General features: G+C 42.7%; 1 protein-coding gene across 1 annotated transcript in view; it reads right to left on the bottom strand.

Moving 5' to 3' along the window:
• The window catches only part of STPG4 (sperm-tail PG-rich repeat containing 4), a 29,937-nt gene extending 13,232 nt beyond the window's left edge, over positions 1-16,705 (bottom strand). Inside the window, exons 1-5 of the mRNA XM_073336720.1 lie at positions 16,637-16,705; positions 13,785-13,856; positions 9,217-9,477; positions 7,699-7,763; positions 6,917-6,971 (exon numbers count right to left, since the gene is read on the bottom strand). Coding sequence (XP_073192821.1) covers positions 6,917-6,971; positions 7,699-7,763; positions 9,217-9,477; positions 13,785-13,856; positions 16,637-16,705 — 522 coding nt within the window. The remainder of the gene's footprint in view (positions 1-6,916; positions 6,972-7,698; positions 7,764-9,216; positions 9,478-13,784; positions 13,857-16,636) is intronic.
• Positions 16,706-19,161: the final 2,456 nt, after the last annotated feature.

Below are 19,161 nucleotides of genomic sequence, written 5' to 3' on the forward strand. Positions count from 1 at the left end.
GGAGAGAAAAAACACTGCCATTAAAGTAGTTCGTAGATATGTAATTTTGTTATTTTATATTATTTTCTTTAAAATATTTTTTCTAATATTCATTTCATTCTCACTGAGACACAAGTTCTAGCCTAGATTTTGTACAAACCATTCTAATCTCTTAGATTCTGTTCCAGACAAAATATTTTTTTAGCCACATCAAATCTGAGTAACATTGATCAATTATGACAGCTTTGCCTGCCCCGGAGGAATTTCAAGATATCAGCCCTATCTTGAAATGAAAACAAGCCTTTTATGAACAACTGAAATGGATGTCACAATGTTTCATACCATTAAAATAACTTATACCAGTCAATTTTAAATGACTATCTGGCATAGGTGGTTCTGATATGCCACACTTCAAACAAAAGTATCTAAAATTTGTAAATCCAACCAAATCTATTTACATCCATTAGGTAGCTTAATGTCTTTGTTTATTTTCCTCCTGTTCTTATTTTAGCTTCTGTCATGTTCCATCAAGCATAAAATGATGCTTTTTAATGCATTTGTACCATTTCATGCAGCAGTTGATTTAGTTTGTCAATGGGAAAGGTTTGTGAAGGTAAGGTATTGTTCAGATCACAGGACATTTTACTTGGCCATCACATTTTGACATTTGACAAGAAATTAACTAGAGGAAAGAATAGCTATTGAGAAAATGCCCAGTGACAGAATGTAAATGATTTAAAGCCAATTTCATGAAGGACATAAGCTCCATTTAAATCTAAAATGGCATGAGAGATACACAGAAAATATTTGCAATATGCCTTTGCAGTCTTACCCAAATCTGGATGTCTTACTGCACAATCAAATACTCGTGGTATATTATTATAGGCAGAAACTCCCATATATCAAAGACCATACCCGGGAAACTGGCCTTTAAAATAAATGACAAAGACTCAAACTAGAGAGACAAAAAATAACAGGATAAGACAGCTTGAAATTAGGCGGGATTCATTTCTTAAATAGATGCACTATTTTCCTTAACTTCAGTTTCATGATATAATATTTCTCCTGTTGATAATTTACAGCAATAAATCAGGTTTGTCTGAAACAGGTAAACTTGGGTCTAATATGAGTGGCAGTCAACATATAAAACTATGGTCAGTAGATATGGAAGAGGGAAAAAGGGGTAAATGATAAAGGTAAAAGTAGGACAGAAGTGGCAGATGACAAAACAGCTTCTGAAGGAAAAGCATTCTGAAGAGTCAGCTGTGCAAGTTAGACTGGTACTTTGGCAGATCTGACTTACATAATAATTGACACAAGCAGTAGATAAACCAAGCTGATGCTGACTTAGGGCTACAAGGCTATCAACAAAAGGAGAATTAATGCCCTTTCATTTCAAAGTGTAAAAGAGAAAAATACTTGCCTGTTGTTCTGCTTTTCTGATGATATTCTTCAGGATTCTCACTCCTGGATCTTTGCTACTTCGAGTGAAATGATCAGGAATTCTTCAACTCTTCAAGCATTTTGACCCCTAAGGTCTGTGGCTGACACATGCCATCCTCTGCTAGTATATATAATACCCCCTAATGTCCCAGTCACTTCCTGTGTTGAGAGATGACTTTTTCAGGATGATGAGGCAATTAAAAATGATTAATTATTTGGAGGGGCTCACCGTGGTTCTTCCATACTCATGGTGACATCTCTATGTATGCTCGCATGCATGTCATGGTCAACTCCTAAGACAATGAAGCCATGAGCAGGGCCACCAATCTGGAATGGTTTTGAGCCACTCAGCACTCTTCCTTTCTCCCTTTAAAGAAAAGGCCATTGGGGAGGGGGGAATTACTCACTAATTCTAGCACCAAGAAGAATAGCCAGGTCTTCCAGTACTGAGAATTATGGAGCAGGCAGTGAAGTGCCAAGTGGCCTGCTAAACACAGGCACTTCTGTATTGGGAAAAGAGCAATCTGAGGGAAGAGAGCCATGTGCATCTGCTAAGAAGGCGAAGTATATTGAGACAAGCGCTGAAGAGGCTGGGGCAAGTGCTAATGTGCAGAAGGGCTGGAGCAGCCACTGAAATGCCAGAACACCAAGGAAACAGGCACCGAAATGATACTGAAGTGCTCAAGGCAAAGACCTCATAAGTTAGGTAACTGCTTTTGGACTAACTGGAAGGGAAGAGATTACTAAATGCAAGGGATCTCATTTGGGGGCTGCTGGAGTGGTGGAGACATGCAGGATCTGCTTAGGGATCTCCCTTGACTGCACTGGGACCATAGGCTAGTTTCAGACACCAGGTTAGGTCTGTAGTGCTGGCAGCTGGAAAAAAACATGTTGAGGCCCAAACCACTGAAGTAAATGGAAGTTTTGTTAGTGCCTTTAATGTAAGCAGTGTTTAATGAAGGACCAGGCTCCTGTTTTGTAAGATGAGCAAATGTGACTCAAGAGTTATTGATTAAGTAATAATGTTTGATCGCAAAAGTCATCTTCTGGCAAGTATTGACTATCTGGAGGAGCCGAGAACCCCAGGTGAAAGTCACAGCCTTTAATCCAGCCAGCAATTAACTACTAGAGTCATTACCATTAAAAACATTAAATGTATAAAAGCTGGAATACCAAATAAAAACCAATTACTATTTTATATGCTAAGCAACTGCATGGCAGATAGCTATGATTGTGGGACTGTTAACAGTACTGGCTTTTTTCCTAACAGTTAAATCAACCAACTGGAAAGCAGGACTTCATTCTGCATATACTGCTAGGTTTATAATTAAGAGTTAATATGGAACACAGACACATGGTTTTTACAAAATCCTTTTCCTGACCATAACTACATTTTAAGCCTTTCACAGGATGCTGATATGTATTTATGAAATTGAAAAGCTAGCATCATACATAACAGCACTGCAATATTAATAGTGCACTACTGTATTTTATGCTAGGGTAAGATTAAGAAGGGCAGCAATTGCTTACGAGATTACATAGGGTATATGATTAAACACCTTATTGAGATTAATATTATTGCTCCAACTGTGTGTTAGTCTGAGGTTAAATGAGAACATTTCTGACACAGAACAACCACCTGATAAATAAACAGGAAGATTGATACAACCATCTCCCAAGCAGCGGCCAAACAGATCTAATCTATCAGCAAAGCATACGGGTTTTGACTGCAATTCTGAAGCTAGAGGCAGAATTTTAAAGGATGTTAAAGCTCATTTGTTGCAAAATACTGTATGGCAGCTGTATCAATAACTCATTTAAGGAGATGCTGCTTACAAAGAAAGGCTCTTTTATCACAAAGGGCCACCTGGCATGGAGAAGTTAATGAGATCCTAGAGGATTTTCAAATAAAAGGTTAACATCTATTTGACAGTGGAAGAATATCTCTTGATAATTTACATTAAACACAATCCTTTGCTGTACATTCACATACAGTTGCTCAGCATTTGCTGGGAGTTTTATTTTTTAAAGGATGATGTTCCTTCTAGAACAGATTGATGAGTAACACAAATAGATTGTTTCATGAGTCAAAATCCTCTTCTAGTCCCCATCAGGAATCTGAAATTCCTGACATCTGTACATTCTGATCTTCTATAGATAGTTATATTTAAGCCCAAAGAAAAAGGGTGCATCTTCTGAGAAAAACACAGCAAGAGTGACAGATTTAAGCATAAATTCCTGAAGGGGGAAAAAGCAAATAGTACAAGAGCATTATCACTGCTGATACGGGCTCTTAATAAGCAAGTCAGCTAAAATAAATTGCATTTCCAGAGGAATTCCTTGATAATATATTTTACCAAAGTAGTTTCTGAAGGTCTTTCTCAGGGCTCCCAGGAGCCGTGTGTTAATAACTGATGAGACGGGTTGGGGTTGAGTTCCCTGCCTCTGATGAAGCTTACCTCATGTTAGATACTGCCAAAAAACACCATGGCCAGAGATGATGAATCCATGGGACTCACAAAAATACTTCCAAAGAGTAAATGTTTTGCCTTTGGAATGAACCAGGCAACACTCAGCATCAGAGGGGTTGGACTAGATGATCTCCTGAGGTCTCTTCCAACCCTAATCTTCTATGATCCTAACAAACATCCCTTCATACTCCACCTTCCATGTTTCAAATTACATAAACTGAATGCTATGCGCGGTGTATTTTTCCCTCCTCTGTTGTACTTGGGGAAGAATAATCTGTCACAGCTCTGCCTACTCTTTCCCCTTTTCTGCCAAGGGGATCTCAGAGGAATACATGGAAGTGCACTCCCCAGACCACTGAGGCTGTACTTTTGCCATCCTTACATGAATCATACAAGGTGGTGGAGAAATGGCTCCTTACTCCCTCGCCCTCATGTATGTGGTCTTGTGAGGAGCAGCTAGACCACAATCAAGCCTGTAATACATATAGTCTAAATTATCTCTTGTGGTATTGTATCAGTTTTTAAATCACTTGCATCGGTTTTCAGTTTGAGTGAACATTCTCTGTAGGAACTACCTGTTAAGGAAGTGATCATAAGCAGGTGTCCAATGAGTTTTGACATCTCATCCCACTGTGAGTTATTACCTTCCCTTGTCTCAAGCTGCACATCTGAGTTTCTCGCTGTTAGACTGAAGGGTCTCTTTTTATAGATTCCAGATGTTTGTGGCTAACTGAATTCAAGGCCCATTTTTGGACTGCCTGTGTAATCCATGCATGAGTCACAGCAGTGAGTTGTCACCACTGTCTCCAACCATGTACTATAGAACTACTCTCTTCCCTTTCTTTTGTAGTACAGTACATTCCACTCTGTGAATCACCTTTAGGTAAAAAATAGGACAGATGATGACTCTGTGTTCACTTAATAACAGAGAATCGAGAATAGGCATCCCACAATTACAACACCAGGTTTAGTGGCATTGTAACAAACTGCACAAAAGGAAGCTTGAATGGACAATGGTATCACTGGAACTATGGGATGCCTCATAATTATCAGCTATAACAAAATTAATAAGACCACTGAGTAAGCATTTAGTAATAAAATATGAAACTTCAAAGCTCAAGTTTAGTCCCTTACTCCTGGGATAGCAAAGGACATGGTTGGGCACTGAGCCCAGGGTCTTGTGTCCTACCAAAGAGTCCCCTCTCACCCACTTGGGAGCTGTACTATGGGCTCTGAAAGGAATCTTATCCAGACAGTTCATCAAGAAGAGCAGTTATCTCTAAGGTTCCACTCCTGCAAAATGCTTAACTTTACACTCATGAGTCGACCCATTGACATCAATGGGATGATTCACAAGCTTAAAATTAATCATGTGTAAGTGTCTGCAAGGTCAGGGCATAAGTTGGGCGACAGAAAAGTGCCCAGAGTATTCCTGGAGGGAAGAAAACACAAACAAAACCAAAACATCTTTTTAAAAAATACTGTGTGTGAGAGAAAGGGTGTAGTATATGAGTGTATACAGCTTGTTTACTACACAACGGCAGGCGAGGTCCAGAACTGACTAAGCTTTGGGTAATCACCACTAGAAGTGCATCAAGCTAGCTTTTTCTTTACTGGAGTTATGCGTGTGGAGGATTCGCTGGCTCAGGCCCAGAATTCATGGGGGTGTGATCCCCTGCTGATTCAGAATGATGTCAGAATTGCACATGAGTACTTTTATTCTATGTCTGATTAGAGTAGTTGACAATTTAATAAACAACATATGGTACATTTTAAGTGAAATAATGAGGTAGTGGAATTATCATGGGCCTGATTCCTGTCTCCCTAAGTATAAATCAGGAATAATGCAATGGAAATCATTGGAGATTGTCACAGGGTCACCATGGGCTTCTTCCCTCTTGAGCCTGCACCCTGTGTCTAGGCTGGTATCATAAAGAACCTTCCATGCCTTCTTTTGCTGGATCACCCAGTGTCTTTATTTACAGTGCTCATGTGGTTCCCAGATTCCCCAACAGCTAGTGCCCCATAGACCCTCCCCAGGGTCTCCTGGCTTTTGAGGCTTCCTTCTTTGGTAAGGAGACAGCAATACCACCCTCCTGTCTCTTCCCAGGCCAGCATCCCCACTGAGGTTTGCCCAGGGCTTTTATAGCCCTCTCGTGCCTCAGCCCAGCTGTCAGTACTTAGCTCAGCATGTTCCTCTGAGCCAGCCCTCATTAGGGCTTGCAGCTGGGCTCCCTGCTGAATACCTGTGTCTCTTCTCCTGGCCAGTGAGCAGGCTACAGCCAGCATTTTGGCAGGGCCTTAAAGGGGTTTACCCCTGCTCTGCCACAGAGATACACAACGGGTGAGATTAAAAACAGGCCTAAATGTTGCAAATGGTGGAAGCATTTTAAGCTTTATTACAGTGTAATGCAAGGGAGGAATTTTAGCTAATCATTCTCCTCTCACACTGGCATGATGCATGTCCAACCTCTCATTTCCTTTCTTCACAAGCTTGAAGAAATATTCATACTTTCACTTCTCGAGTCAATTACTCATCTTACCCACATCTCCGGAACATACCTGGCAAAGAAGTGGTCCAAAGCTTTCAAGCCCTTACAGTATTTTCTCTCTCTTTTTTATTTTTCCAGTGATATGTTGAATAGCAACAGTCTCTGTTTTATAGTGTACCCACTATGCATAGCTTTTGAGATTGAATAATTGCCAAAGCAAAGCTGAGGTTTTTAATAATTTTCAAAAGTCATTTTGGCCCTGGTCTTGCAAACACTTAAGAACATAGGTCACTTTTCTCATGTGAATAGTCTCATTGTAGTAAAAAAAAAAAAATCTGCTCATGTTCATATTACTCATGAGCTTAACTGTTTGCAAGATCAGAGCCTTAGCATACTCAGAATACTAAATATACTATAAAGCAGTAAAGACCATCCCTTAAATATAAAAAGGAACTACAAGATGTGTTTTTTCCCCGTTAGACACCCCCACATTTTTCATCATCAGAGAATATTTGTCTACATAGTACTTACAGGAGTGAAGTAAGTTGTTGGGAATCTTTGAACTGCAGAGCGAAACATAAATTGCCTGAGTTTTGAAAAAGAAGCAATTAAGGTCATTTGAGACACACTCTTACTGCTACTTACAGTTTCACCAACCGTTTCCACCTGCTTCTATTTCAGTATAAGAAAATGTATCTGTCGTTCTTCTCAATAGGCAATATAACAGAAGTCATTCTGTACTGGTGAAATATACTGTGAAACTAAGAGACTTAACCGTATCTTTCCCTAGGTATATAGAGAAAGATAGCTAAACCACTTTTATTAATGATAATTCACTACTGCTACTATCTATAAAGAGCCCTATTCACAAACTCAAATGATGTAGGTATCTTAATTCATGTTTAGGCACCTGCAGATGGAAAAGGACTGTTTTTCAGAGGCACTGAGTACAAGCAACTCTCGCTGGAATGAGTATTATGGCCCTGATCCGGCAAAGCACATAAACTCATGCTTCAGACCCTGAAGTCTATAGAACTGAAACATGTGTTTAAAGTCAAGTACATACTTATTGCATGGGGATGGGCTTAAGCATGTGTTTAAATGCATTGTCGAATCAAGGCCCTATCACAGAGATGGGAGTCAGGACACTGACTATGGGGCTGATTCATTGAAGTTAATGGGAGATTTCAGTGGGCTTTAGATAAGACATAAATGGGAGTTGTAGGTGCACAGTAGCTCTGAAATTCAGGTAAAAATGCATGAAAATAAAACAGTCTAAGCAAATGAGAAGATAAGAACATTGATTTACTTACTTGGATGCAAACTTGGGCACTGGAACAGGGAAAAGATTATACTGTCCTGGTGCAGTGTCAATATCCTGGAAGGAATGGGTAGTATAGACAGGACAGTAACAGGTAATCAAGGTTTGACTTCATATTACTGATTTCTTCACTAACATCTGCAGTCACAGACACAACTCTCATTTAAATCAACAGGAAAGATATGCATGTATCTGAGGGTAGAATTTGGCTCATATACCAGGCCCATCATTTTGTATTGCTATGTTTTAAGGGTCTGATCCTACTCAGCTGTAGCTCCCAATGAAGCCAATGGCATATAGAACCTTTCATCTAAGGAGCTAAAACCTCATTATGATTGATTAAGCCTTGCAACACCCCTCTGAAGAGCAGAAGAATATTTATACCCACTTAAACATAAACATTTTTTAGAGTAGGATGCTGAAAAACTAGATTTAAATTATATGGTTAAATTTTCAGATGTGGAGGGAACAGATGCATTCGTGAATACAGGTGTGCACAGCTGCAAAACCTCCTCAGCGGCTAGTCCAAGCAAACCCATTATGTTGGTGCCCCCAGCCGAAAGACTCAAAGTTCATATGCAACTTACTCTTACTCTCTCTACCCACTCCACTGAAACTACTATGTCGTGCCAATTAGTGAGAGGGTTCAGACAGAGGATGAAGACCCTTCCCCTGGCAATTGCAGAGGTCAGAGGAAGAGAAAGAAAGAGAGCCTACACTCAGTGTTCTCATCCACTAGACTAGGTAACATTTTGTTTGTATTATAAGCCATTTTAGGAACATGAACCCTGTTCCTTCTTCCCCATGGCAGTTCTGCAGACTTTACTGAACCTGGAGATTGCAGGTGGCATGAATAATACATGAGTAAATGGTGGCCAGGATCTTCTGAGGACCATTTGAGGGGTGCAGAGCTCTTTTATAGGGGAAGCCCCTCTTGGCCTCCTTTCTGCCCTAGGTAAAGAGCTGGTTGATATAGAAAGGAGAGACCAAAGTCCCAGTGACAGCTATATCACTCATTGGAATCTTGAGGGGGGCTGGGAGCCATCTAAAAAGTCTAACCCTTTCCTATATTTGTTGCAGGATTAAGGTATCTGACAGGAACAGGCTAAGAAGATCAAAGTGGCTGGAGCCTATCAATCAACCAGGATCAGCTGCTTTATATACCGAGCAAAATGAGGGGGGGAAGGCTGGACATAGAGAAGGAAGTTCTTATTCCAGACTGCATTAGACTCCAAAGGTTTCTTCTCACTCAGTGACTGTTTATACTCTGGGAGGACCAGTGGGTGGGTCTGAAAAAGCCTAGCCTGTGATAATAGCACTCAGGGCTTGTCTAGTCTGGGATCAAAAGTACATTTTTAAAATATGACACTAAAACCATATAAAATAATACATTTTAAAGTTCTAGACAGGGCAAATTGTAGTTAATGTGTGCAAGCTGGGAGAGGTGACCTTAAGCTCCCCCTTATCTTTTTTCATTTAGAGATAGCTCTGACCACTATTTTGTTTTTACCTTATCTTTAAAACATAAGGTGTTGGGACTTTTCCTTGGTGTGCTTTTAAATGAATATGTAGCTGGCTTTTTTCCTGCCAAATCTACAAAGCTAGGAGGAATGTATGTATAAACATCTGGTAGCGTAAGATCAGCTGTTGGTTGGAAGATGGAACATCTCTTTCTGCCTTCTCCTTTAAAATTATATGTCGCTTTCACTGGGTTGAGCTGGGCTTCTTCAATAAAATCCCGTACTATATAAGTACCTGGCGTAGGTGTTGGCTAGTAAAAAACAAACATAATTTAGGCTGAGATTCTTGTGCAGTTCTGCATTTCTACTAAAAGTGTATTTGACATGCTATTTTGAACTGGCATTTGTCTTTGTTTTAATTAAATCCAGTCATTCAAGGCCTGACATATGCTCACATTTCAGAAGTTATTGGATCCTGGTCATTTCATCTGTGAAATTGTTAATGACAAATATTTCTTTTTCTAAAGAAAATAATTAAAACAGCCAATTGAACTATCAGCATGATGTTCTAACATGTAAGCTACCCACAAGAAGCATCTTGTTCTTGCTCAGAAAGACCTATGCCCAAGAGCTGCAATCAAGCCTCCAACTTAAATTGCTGTAACAACAAATTTCTACATTTCAACTTGATTGACAAGATAGTGATTGCTTCCTCACTTCAAGGGACCAAACCACAACTGAACTGGAACACACCACTTGAATTACTGTTTTCATCTTCGCTTTCTACCAGTGAAAACATCCAATTTGTGTTAGGTACAGAAAAGCAGGAGGAAAAAAAGATACAAAAAATATTGTGGCTACAGAACATTTTGCTGTCAGTCCTGCTATAAAATTTAATGGCGTCAGATGTGCTTCTCAGTGGAAACTGCTGATTTGCTTAGGGCTTTCTTCAGCTGCAAATTACCCCTGTGGCTGCTGGCCTACAGAGGCTCTCTGAGTATTTTGCACTCCACAGCCACAGAGACTATTCCAGACTGCAAGAGGTTTCTTCTCACTCAGATGCGGCTGAAAGATGAGGATTTTGGATTTACCCAGATGCCCCGAATCTACTTCTTTCTCAACATATTCTCTGTATTTTCTGAAGTGCTAACATGGGAAAATAAGTTGTTCCTTGCTGGGGGGTCAATCAAGAAAGACATTTTAAAGGGCTTGTGTTTATGAAGGCTTCTCCCTAGCTGGCAGCTCCAAAATCAGTTGTTTTTGTAGTGTGGATTCTGCCTTTAAAAAGCAAAGTCATTTTAGACCTTACCTATGATGGGCAAATACAGTATACTAGAACCTTTAGAAAAAGAACCATCTTTAAACATAGTTCATGCTACAAAAAAATTAACAGAGCTAGGCTGGGGATGGAGTAGGGGGTGGAGTGGAGCTGAGGCTGGGGCCAGAGCTGGGCTGGGATGGAGCAGGGAGGGGAGCTGAGGCTGGGGCCAGAGCTGGGCTGGGGGCAGTGAAGAGCAGTGGGTGGGGCTGGAGCTGAGCTGGGGTGGAGGGGAGCTGTGGCTGGGGCCAGAGTTGGTTGGAGCGGAACAAGGGGTGGAGCTGGTTGGAGCAGAGCAGGGAGGGGAGCTGCAGCTGGGGCCAGAGCTGGACTGGGGGCAGTGAAGAGCAGTGGGTGGGGCCGGAGCTGAGCTGGGGTGGAGGGGAGCTGTGGCTGGGGCGGAGCTGGTTGGAGCGGAGCAGGGGGCTCTGCAGCTGGGGATGGTGCAGAGCTGTGGCAGGGGGCAGAGCAGGGCTGGGTGGTGCTCCCTCCCTTCCCCCCCATGGGGGCTGGCTGAGGCCCCACCGCACGCCCTCCTGAATGTTCCACTCCACCTCCCTAAGGGGGGCGTACCCCAGAGTTAGGTTGCTCTAGGACATCCAAAGAGTAGAAAAGTCATTTAGACATACACTCACAATTCTAACATAAAACAGGGTGGACACTCATAGAGCAGTTGTGGTGATATATGTGAAGAATTCTTTAAAAATCTAACATTCAATTCCTTTGTGAACGGATTCCAAGTTATAATTATAAAAAGTCATATATTTTTAATCCATTAAGAAACTTTAGTTCTATGCACAGACCATTCAAAGCCCATTGAAATCAGTGGAAAGATTCCCAACGACTTGAAAGGGCTTTAGATCAGGCCCCCTATGAATGTCTAGATTATAATTTCCCAGCTCTACTGAATTAATTAATTTCCAGCAAAAGACTCTGCCATTCCTCCACCCCTTTGGATGCAGCTGGCATCATTCAAAGGTTTCTGAGTAAGTCAAGCAGTGACCTCTTGAAAAAAAGATTCCAGTGCTTTTTTTGAAGGGAAAAATGAACATGTTTACAATCCCTGAAGGTTTAAACAACCTAGAAATAGAAATGAATGATGGAGAAGGATTAACCCACCCTTTCTGGGCTGGCCATTCACCCAGTGCCTGATGATTATTAGAGCATGTGGATGTAGCTGGGGGGAGCTTGAATAGCTCCTCCTTTCGTGTCTTCTTTTGTTTTAATATTAAGCTTAGTTTATTGTACTTGTTATATTACATGGCATATCAACAATGTGAAAGGACCAGCCCTCTGCCCCAGAGGCTAGGGAGCTGGCAGGAAATCCTACCACTACCTCATGCTCTTCTCAAACTGGAGGAGGGGGTGCCTTTCAATAAGGGACTGCATGCGCTGCGTGTTAGCTCAGGGGCTGCTGCTGCAAGGAGATAGCAGGCTAAAAGTCTGATTCACGGCTGGGGACCAGATGCAGGGGCCAGCCTGTCTCCATGGCCACAATGAGCTTTCACAGCACATGATCATAATCTGTCAGGGCCCAAAGGGAAGAAGGTGCCGTGATCAGTGACTGAGGGACTGATGCTGGAAGGGGCACTGGGCCTGTTCACAGAATCATAGAAGATTAGGGTTGGAAGAGACATCAGAAGATCATCTAGTCCAACAACCTGCTCAAAGCAGGACCAACCCCAACTAAATCATCCCAACCAGGGGTTTGTCAAGCCGGGCCTTAAAAACCTCTAAGGATGGAGATTCCACCACCTCCCTAGCTAACCCATTCCAGTGCTTCACCACCTTTCTAGTGAAACAGTGTTTCCTAATATCCAACCTAGACCGCCCCCACTGCAACTTCAGACCATTGCTCCTTGTTCTGTCATCTGCCACCACTGAGAACAGCCTAGCTCCATCCTCTTTGGAACCCCTCTTCTGCAGACTAAATAAGCCCAGTTTCCTCAGCCTCTCCTCGTAAGTCATGTGCCCCAGCCCCCTAATCATTTTTGTTGCCTTCCGCTGGACTCTCCAATTTTGCTACATCCTTTCTACATTGGGGCCCAAAACTAGACACAATACTCCAGATGTGACCTCACCAGTGCTGAATAGAGGGGAATGATCACTTCCCTCGATCTGCTGGCAATGCTCCTACTAATACAGCCCAATATGCCATTAGCTTTCTTGGTAACAAGGGCATACTGTTGACTCATATCCAGCTTCTCGTCCACTGTAATCCCCTTTTCTGCAGAACTATCGCTTAGCCAGTTGGTTCCCAGCCTGTAGAAGTGCATGGGATTCTTCCATCCTACGTGCAGGACTCTGCACTTGTCCTTGTTGAACCTCCTCAGATATCTTTTGGCCCAGTCCTCCAATTGGCCCATATTGTCTAGGCCACTCTGGACCCTATCCCTACCCTCCAGCGTATCTACCTCTCCCCCCAGCTTAGTGTTATCTGTGAACTTGCTGAGGGTGCAATCCATCCCATCATCCAGATCATTAATGAAGATGTTGAACAAAACCGGCGCCCAGACCGACCCCTGGGGCACTCCGCTTGATACCAGCTGCCAACTAGACATCGAGCTGTTGCTGATAAAGGTGATTGTTTGTTACTGACAGCAGGGTTGGAGTGATTCTGGGTGAGTGCCTGGCTCCTGGAAGGCTGTAGGAGCAGTCCCCATCCCACAAAGAGAGGTAGGAGTTTGGAACTAACTACCACAGAGCAGTGCCCCCACAATAGTGAATACCCATTGGAACTATAACATGGGCTTACAATTATTATATTTTATCAGGTCAATAAAACACTAGTTGGGGGGGTGGGGGGAGAGAAAACCTGGATTTGTGCTGGAAATGGCCCAACTTGATTATCATACACATTGTAAGGAGAGTGATCACTTTAGATAAGCTATTACCAGCAGGAGAGTGGGGTGGGGGGAGGTATTTTTTCATGCTTTGTGTGTATAAAAAGATCTTCTACACTTTCCACAGTATGCATCCGATGAAGTGAGCTGTAGCTCACGAAAGCTTATGCTCAAATAAATTGGTTAGTCTCTAAGGTGCCACAAGTACTCCTTTTCTTTTAACATATTCATGGCTACTAAGGCCCAATATTGCAAATACACGCAGTGAGCAACTTTAATGAAGTCAGTGGGACTATTCCTGTGTGTAACATTACACAACTGCTTGCAGGATTGGGACTTAAAACAGTGGGTACATAGTGACTAGTGTTCCCATAACAATTACAGTTTTGCATAACTGACATAATGCTAAGAACAATGAGAAAAAGTACTGAAAAAATATGAGCTAAAATATGCATACTCTAAGTGAGAGTCTCCACCATGTATCTCTCTGTCCCAAAGATGCTACTTTTTCTCTTTCCTTCGCCAAGGTCTGTTAAGAAACAGAGATTAATTGAACAGCATCCACATATTTCTACAATTGTTCCTTTAGGCTGAATATGACAGTTTATAACTTATAATTATACTTTGAGATATACAGTCTATCTAAACTATCATCCCAAACACATAACTTCATCACTTGAGACAGAATTAGCTTATGTTTAAAGATTTCTTTTAGAGTAGTTCTGTGTTAAACTAAATATTATTTTTAATTGAACGTTTTTGTATTACCGAATCGTTGTAGGAACTTTCCAGTTATATGATCTGAATTAGAATGAAAACTATCCGAGTGTCTACTAAGACATGAGAACTCATGATGGGAAGAGAGTTTTAAAATGGGTACAACATCTGTGAGCGTAAAGGAGATTACTAGCAGAATCTCTTTGGTAACTTATTTAACTTTCCCAGTGGCAGAAATGAGATAATGGTCAACCCAAGGATGATAAAAATGTAGTGGAGGGGCAATCTCCTTGTCCATACTACAGTTGAAACCATGTTAGTTAAACATGTTGTAACAGTGCTGTGGGCATTAGCTGACCTATTGTCTGAAAACCACATTATAGTTATGTTATAAGCCTGTACTATAGACAAGGCCCTTCATTTCTGATTTTTACTGAAAAATTCCTGGGTTTTCCAAAAGCTATTATTGGGAGGTATTATTACACTGATTATATTAAGAAAATCCAGGTAGATGTGTTCATTAATAATAAATTAGTCTAACTATAAATGCAAGGCTGTCTGTTAAAGTAAGGCAATATAGTGGGAGACACACACAAAAAGCTGCATGCACGTGTGTATGTGTCTGTTACTGCTTGAGTCTTAAGGGGAAAAAAAGCAAAAAAAAGGCTAGAACTCCCTGTACACTGCTCCCCACTCAGGAAAGACAACTGATGGCTCAGTATCTGGAGCCAGGTCAGAAGTACACTCACTTTTCTCTATTTATTCCTCCCCCTCCCCCGTCTTCCCATCCCCCAGTATTTACCCAGAAGACGACAAAGTTAATTTTTTATGCAAATTTTCACCCATTTTTAAATTTTTGTAATAAACATTCAAATTGCCATAGAATTTTTTTTAAAAAAAGCTGAAAAAGAAGGCTATGGAGTGCCTACGGGGTGGGGGGTGGGCAGAGGGGGAGGAGAGGCAGTCTAGCTCGGCTAGTAGGGGGAGAAAAAAGTACCCGCCCACACTGTTCAGAGGAGCTGTGCTATCAAGAGCTGTTTTCAATCCTGGTTGCTGTTAGTACGGTTTTGACTTTAATATGGGCTGGCTTGTACAGACACACAGACTGATTTTTTTCAAAGGAGCCTAAGGGGAGGTAGGTGCCCAAACCTGATTGAAATTCAATGGAAGGTGGGTCCCTAATTCCCTTTGTCGTCTTTGAAAATCCCAGCCTTACTGGGCACCATGCTTCTCCACTATTTAAAATGAATTTGTCTTGAAGAGTTTTTATACCACCAATGACATTTTAAATACTATTTGTTGAGAATCTTATTAAACTCATTCACTTTTTCTGCATGTCCCACCACTGCCGACTGCCAAACTGTTTCCTACCTGATTCCTTCCATAAAGCTAAGGTACCTGTGACTGCATGAGTCAGTAGTGGGGGTCCAACTAGGATGCTACAAACAGTGGATTGTGAAGTTGTTAAATGACCCAGATAGAATAAGCAGACTGATTACAAAGAAGCTTCTGTTTCTATGCCAATGCCTTTGAAATAAAAAATAAGACAGAATGGTGTAAAACACAGCTACTTTTGGCTTGACTGTGGCTTTGACCTTGCAAAACCCGTCTCATTATGAGTTTGAAGGGTGTGCTACAGGAGATCTTGTCAGGATGGGTGAAATTCATCCCTGTGCAGAGGACTAGAAAAAGGTCAATACATCACTGAAGTCCCACTTAAGCCCTCAGGGACTTCTATTTAAAAGCTAGGTATTATTAATTTTTCTTCAATGGTGTAGATGCACCAGGGGGAGGGGGAAATTAACCCTTCAGTGCCCTTCCTGAGAGGGAAGGAGGAACTTGGAAGCCTGAGTTCCTAATTTTGGCTGCCTGGTGAGGAGTCATGTGGAGGAAGTGGTCTCGGCTACAGCTAGTGAAGATGTCATAGGCATTGCTGTACAAGGCCATTTGCCAGTCCTGTGTGGGAAGGGATGCACCAAGCCTAGGTCTGCTGCTCAAAGCAAACTTGAGGGAGAGGGAGAAGGGGCATTGCAACTGTGGCACCATGAGCCTGCTACTTAAGGAATTTGGGCACTGCCAAGTCTGAGACAGTTTCTGCCTGGCCAGCTGGTTGACTGCTCCTAGAGCCAAGGCAGAAGACAAAACAGAACAATGCCAGGCTGGTCATGGAGAAAAACCTCTTAGAAGCCAAATGGTCACTCTACCTAGGGAGTCTGAACTGCAGAGAGAAGTGCAATTGATCCACTGTGTCAAATGAGGAGGAGTAGAAACTGCCCGTGTCCCTCAGTGCAAAGTACTAAAATTTCCCAGGCCACTTTAAAACCCCCAATGGGATTTCCCTATCAACCTCTTTAAAAGAGGCCCTCCACCGTCATCTCTGTTACCCCTATCCCTTTAGACTCATCAACTGCTCCATCCCCAGAGGGTGTCACTCCCAGGGAGTGTTACTCGCCCTATCCCAGACACGTGAGTCGGTCCTCCCCGGCTCACTAGCTGCCCCCAGGCTTAGTACTCTGTCAGTTCACACAGGTTCCCCTGCTGTTCCCGTCACTATTATATCCCTCAAAAAAAAGGGGTGTAACAGCAAAGTACCTTTTCCAGTAGACTCTCAGTTTCCTCCTCAATGTTAATCCCAGTTTGGGGGGAGCATCCACCCAACATCTTCCCTCAGTGCCTATATCTTTCCTGCTTCCATAGTGAGGGCTACTACACTCAAGGGGGAGCAGCAGGAGCCTGAGGTAGCCTTACTAGGTTGCTTCCTGTCCTACTAGCAGCCCTGTTGCTAGGGGATCACTGTTCTGTGCTTTGACTGATCATCTGTGATCTTATCAACTCTCAGGCCTAGTGTGGGATGATCTCCACAGCCACCCCTCCTCCAGTTATGCTGAAGGAAATGGCGGTCAGCAAATCCCTGGAAGGACAATGCAGGACAGCGAATAGGCAAACACATCCAAGCTGCCACCCCTCATCTTCTGGAAGCGAAGCCGTCAGTTGATATCCAATTTCTGTTGACAGGGGCCATTGTGATGTCACACACATCATAAACCCCTAACAAGAGGCTGGCTTTGGAAACATGCAGTGCCATTACACTTCTATGAAACACAGTTGTACTTAGCTTTTTAGTTTATTCCATTTCCATCTGTTCATGACACCCTATATATACACCACCTGCTCTCCTTTTCTGCATCTTGACTCCTCAGTCGAGTTGCCTGTTTCTATCTCACTGATTTTTGCTGGCTTACTTTCTAAGCAATGCATCTTTTCAGGCAGCTCTGCAGCTAGTTCTCTTTCATGGTCCTGATAGAGCCTTTTTGTACCTCACTTTTAAATTTTAGGAAAATGTATCCATGCTTACCAGCAAATGTTCCTTATTCAAGTAATAAGGTCCACACATCTATTACAATGGGGTACTTCAGCCTGCTTGACAGCTGGGGGTGGAACCAGGTCAGTCACTACCTCCCTCAGATTTCAAGGCCAGAAGGGTCTATTGTGATCATACAGTCTGAGCTCCTGTATAACATGGACTACAGATAGGGTTGGCAACTTTTGACTCACAAAACTGAACATCCTTGCCCTGTCCCTTCTGAGGCCCCTCCCCCACTTACTCCATCCCCCATCCCTCTGGTGCTTGCTCTCCCCACCCTCACTCGCTCATTTTCATTGGGTTGGGGCAGGGGTGCAGGTGGGTGAGGGCTCTGGTATGGAGCTAGGGATGAGGGATTTGGGGTGAAGGAGGGGGCTTCAGGCTAGGGGGTTGGAGTGCAGAAGGGGGCTCTAGGCTAGGATGGATAGGTTGGGGGGGGGGGGGAGATCAGGGCTGGGGCATAGGAGGGAGAGAGAGGAGTGCAGGCTCCAGGCACAGTCAGACAGCTCTGCACACTGCCCTGTGTGCATGTGCCACCCTCACAGCTCCCATTGGCTGTGGTTCTCAGCCAATGGGAGCTGCAGAGCAGCACTTGGGGTCCAGGCAGTATGCAGTCCCCTGGCTGCTCCTAAACCTAGGAGCCAGAAGAGGGTCATGCCACTGCTTCCAGGAGTTGTGTGGATCCAGGTCCCAGCTGGGTGGGTTCCCCGAGTGCCTGGGGGGTGCTTAATAGGCTGCTGCATGGTTGCCCAGTTTACAGGGAATTTAGACACCTAGTGCTGTCCTGGGCTTGGGCTAACTCCCATGTAGAAATACCCTGATGGCAGTTATCAAATTTTAGGACCTCTGTCTAATGCATTATCTCCAACACCCCTGCAAGGTAGGGAAGTACTATTATTCCCATTTTATGATGGGAAATTGAGGCAGAGATTAAGGCCAGGATGCTCAAAAAGGTATTTATGGCCTTAGCTCATTGAAATGTTAAATACTGAGGATCTGTATCACACTGAAAGTAGGAACACTGTATTAAGAAAGTCCTACAGCTTTTTAAGCATGCTGCTTCAGTTAGTCAATCAGTACCCTCAATAATTTAGTTCCTGGCCTTGTTTCAAGCTCTTTCAGGATATGTATATACTTTTTACACAACAGCCATTCATGGGTAAACTAAAAGCATGTAAATTAGCAGGAGAAATGATTACCTAAAACCAATGTAATGTTACACAAATCCAAGGCGTGGAATAGAAAGGAAAAAGGCACTTGATGTTGTTCCAAGACTATGTGGCAGGAGGAGAGCACAGAAAGCCACATACACCTGCCTAAACGATGGTGTAAGTACTGAGTGAATGGGGCCCTCAGCTATTACTCCTACCCCTCTGGGATGAGGGGCCCTCTGCCATTACTGCTGTTCCAAATGAAAGATGTGATGCAGCTGAGAGTAGAGCTACATACATGGTGCCTTCAGTGTTGTGGTACATGTAGGGTTCAGGGTTCCATTAAATTAGTCCTTATCCAAGTGAAATAACTTTGTGTCCTGCTTATTGTAACATCTCAACTTTGCTAATGGCTACAATCCACAATCATGGCCAATCTGTAGAACAGGACTTCTCTTAATCTAAGGCCAGGTATTTCAAAAAGTTACTAAGTCTAAGTCTTAACACTAGAGTATTTACAAGCACATGCGCTCTGGAGTTTCCTTTTGATAAAATTACTAGTCTCAAGATCTTTAGTATTGACAAAGTCCCATCAGTCGCAA

Source organism: Lepidochelys kempii, chromosome 3, assembly GCF_965140265.1.
Source record: "Lepidochelys kempii isolate rLepKem1 chromosome 3, rLepKem1.hap2, whole genome shotgun sequence".
Taxonomy (NCBI): Eukaryota; Metazoa; Chordata; order Testudines; family Cheloniidae; genus Lepidochelys; species Lepidochelys kempii.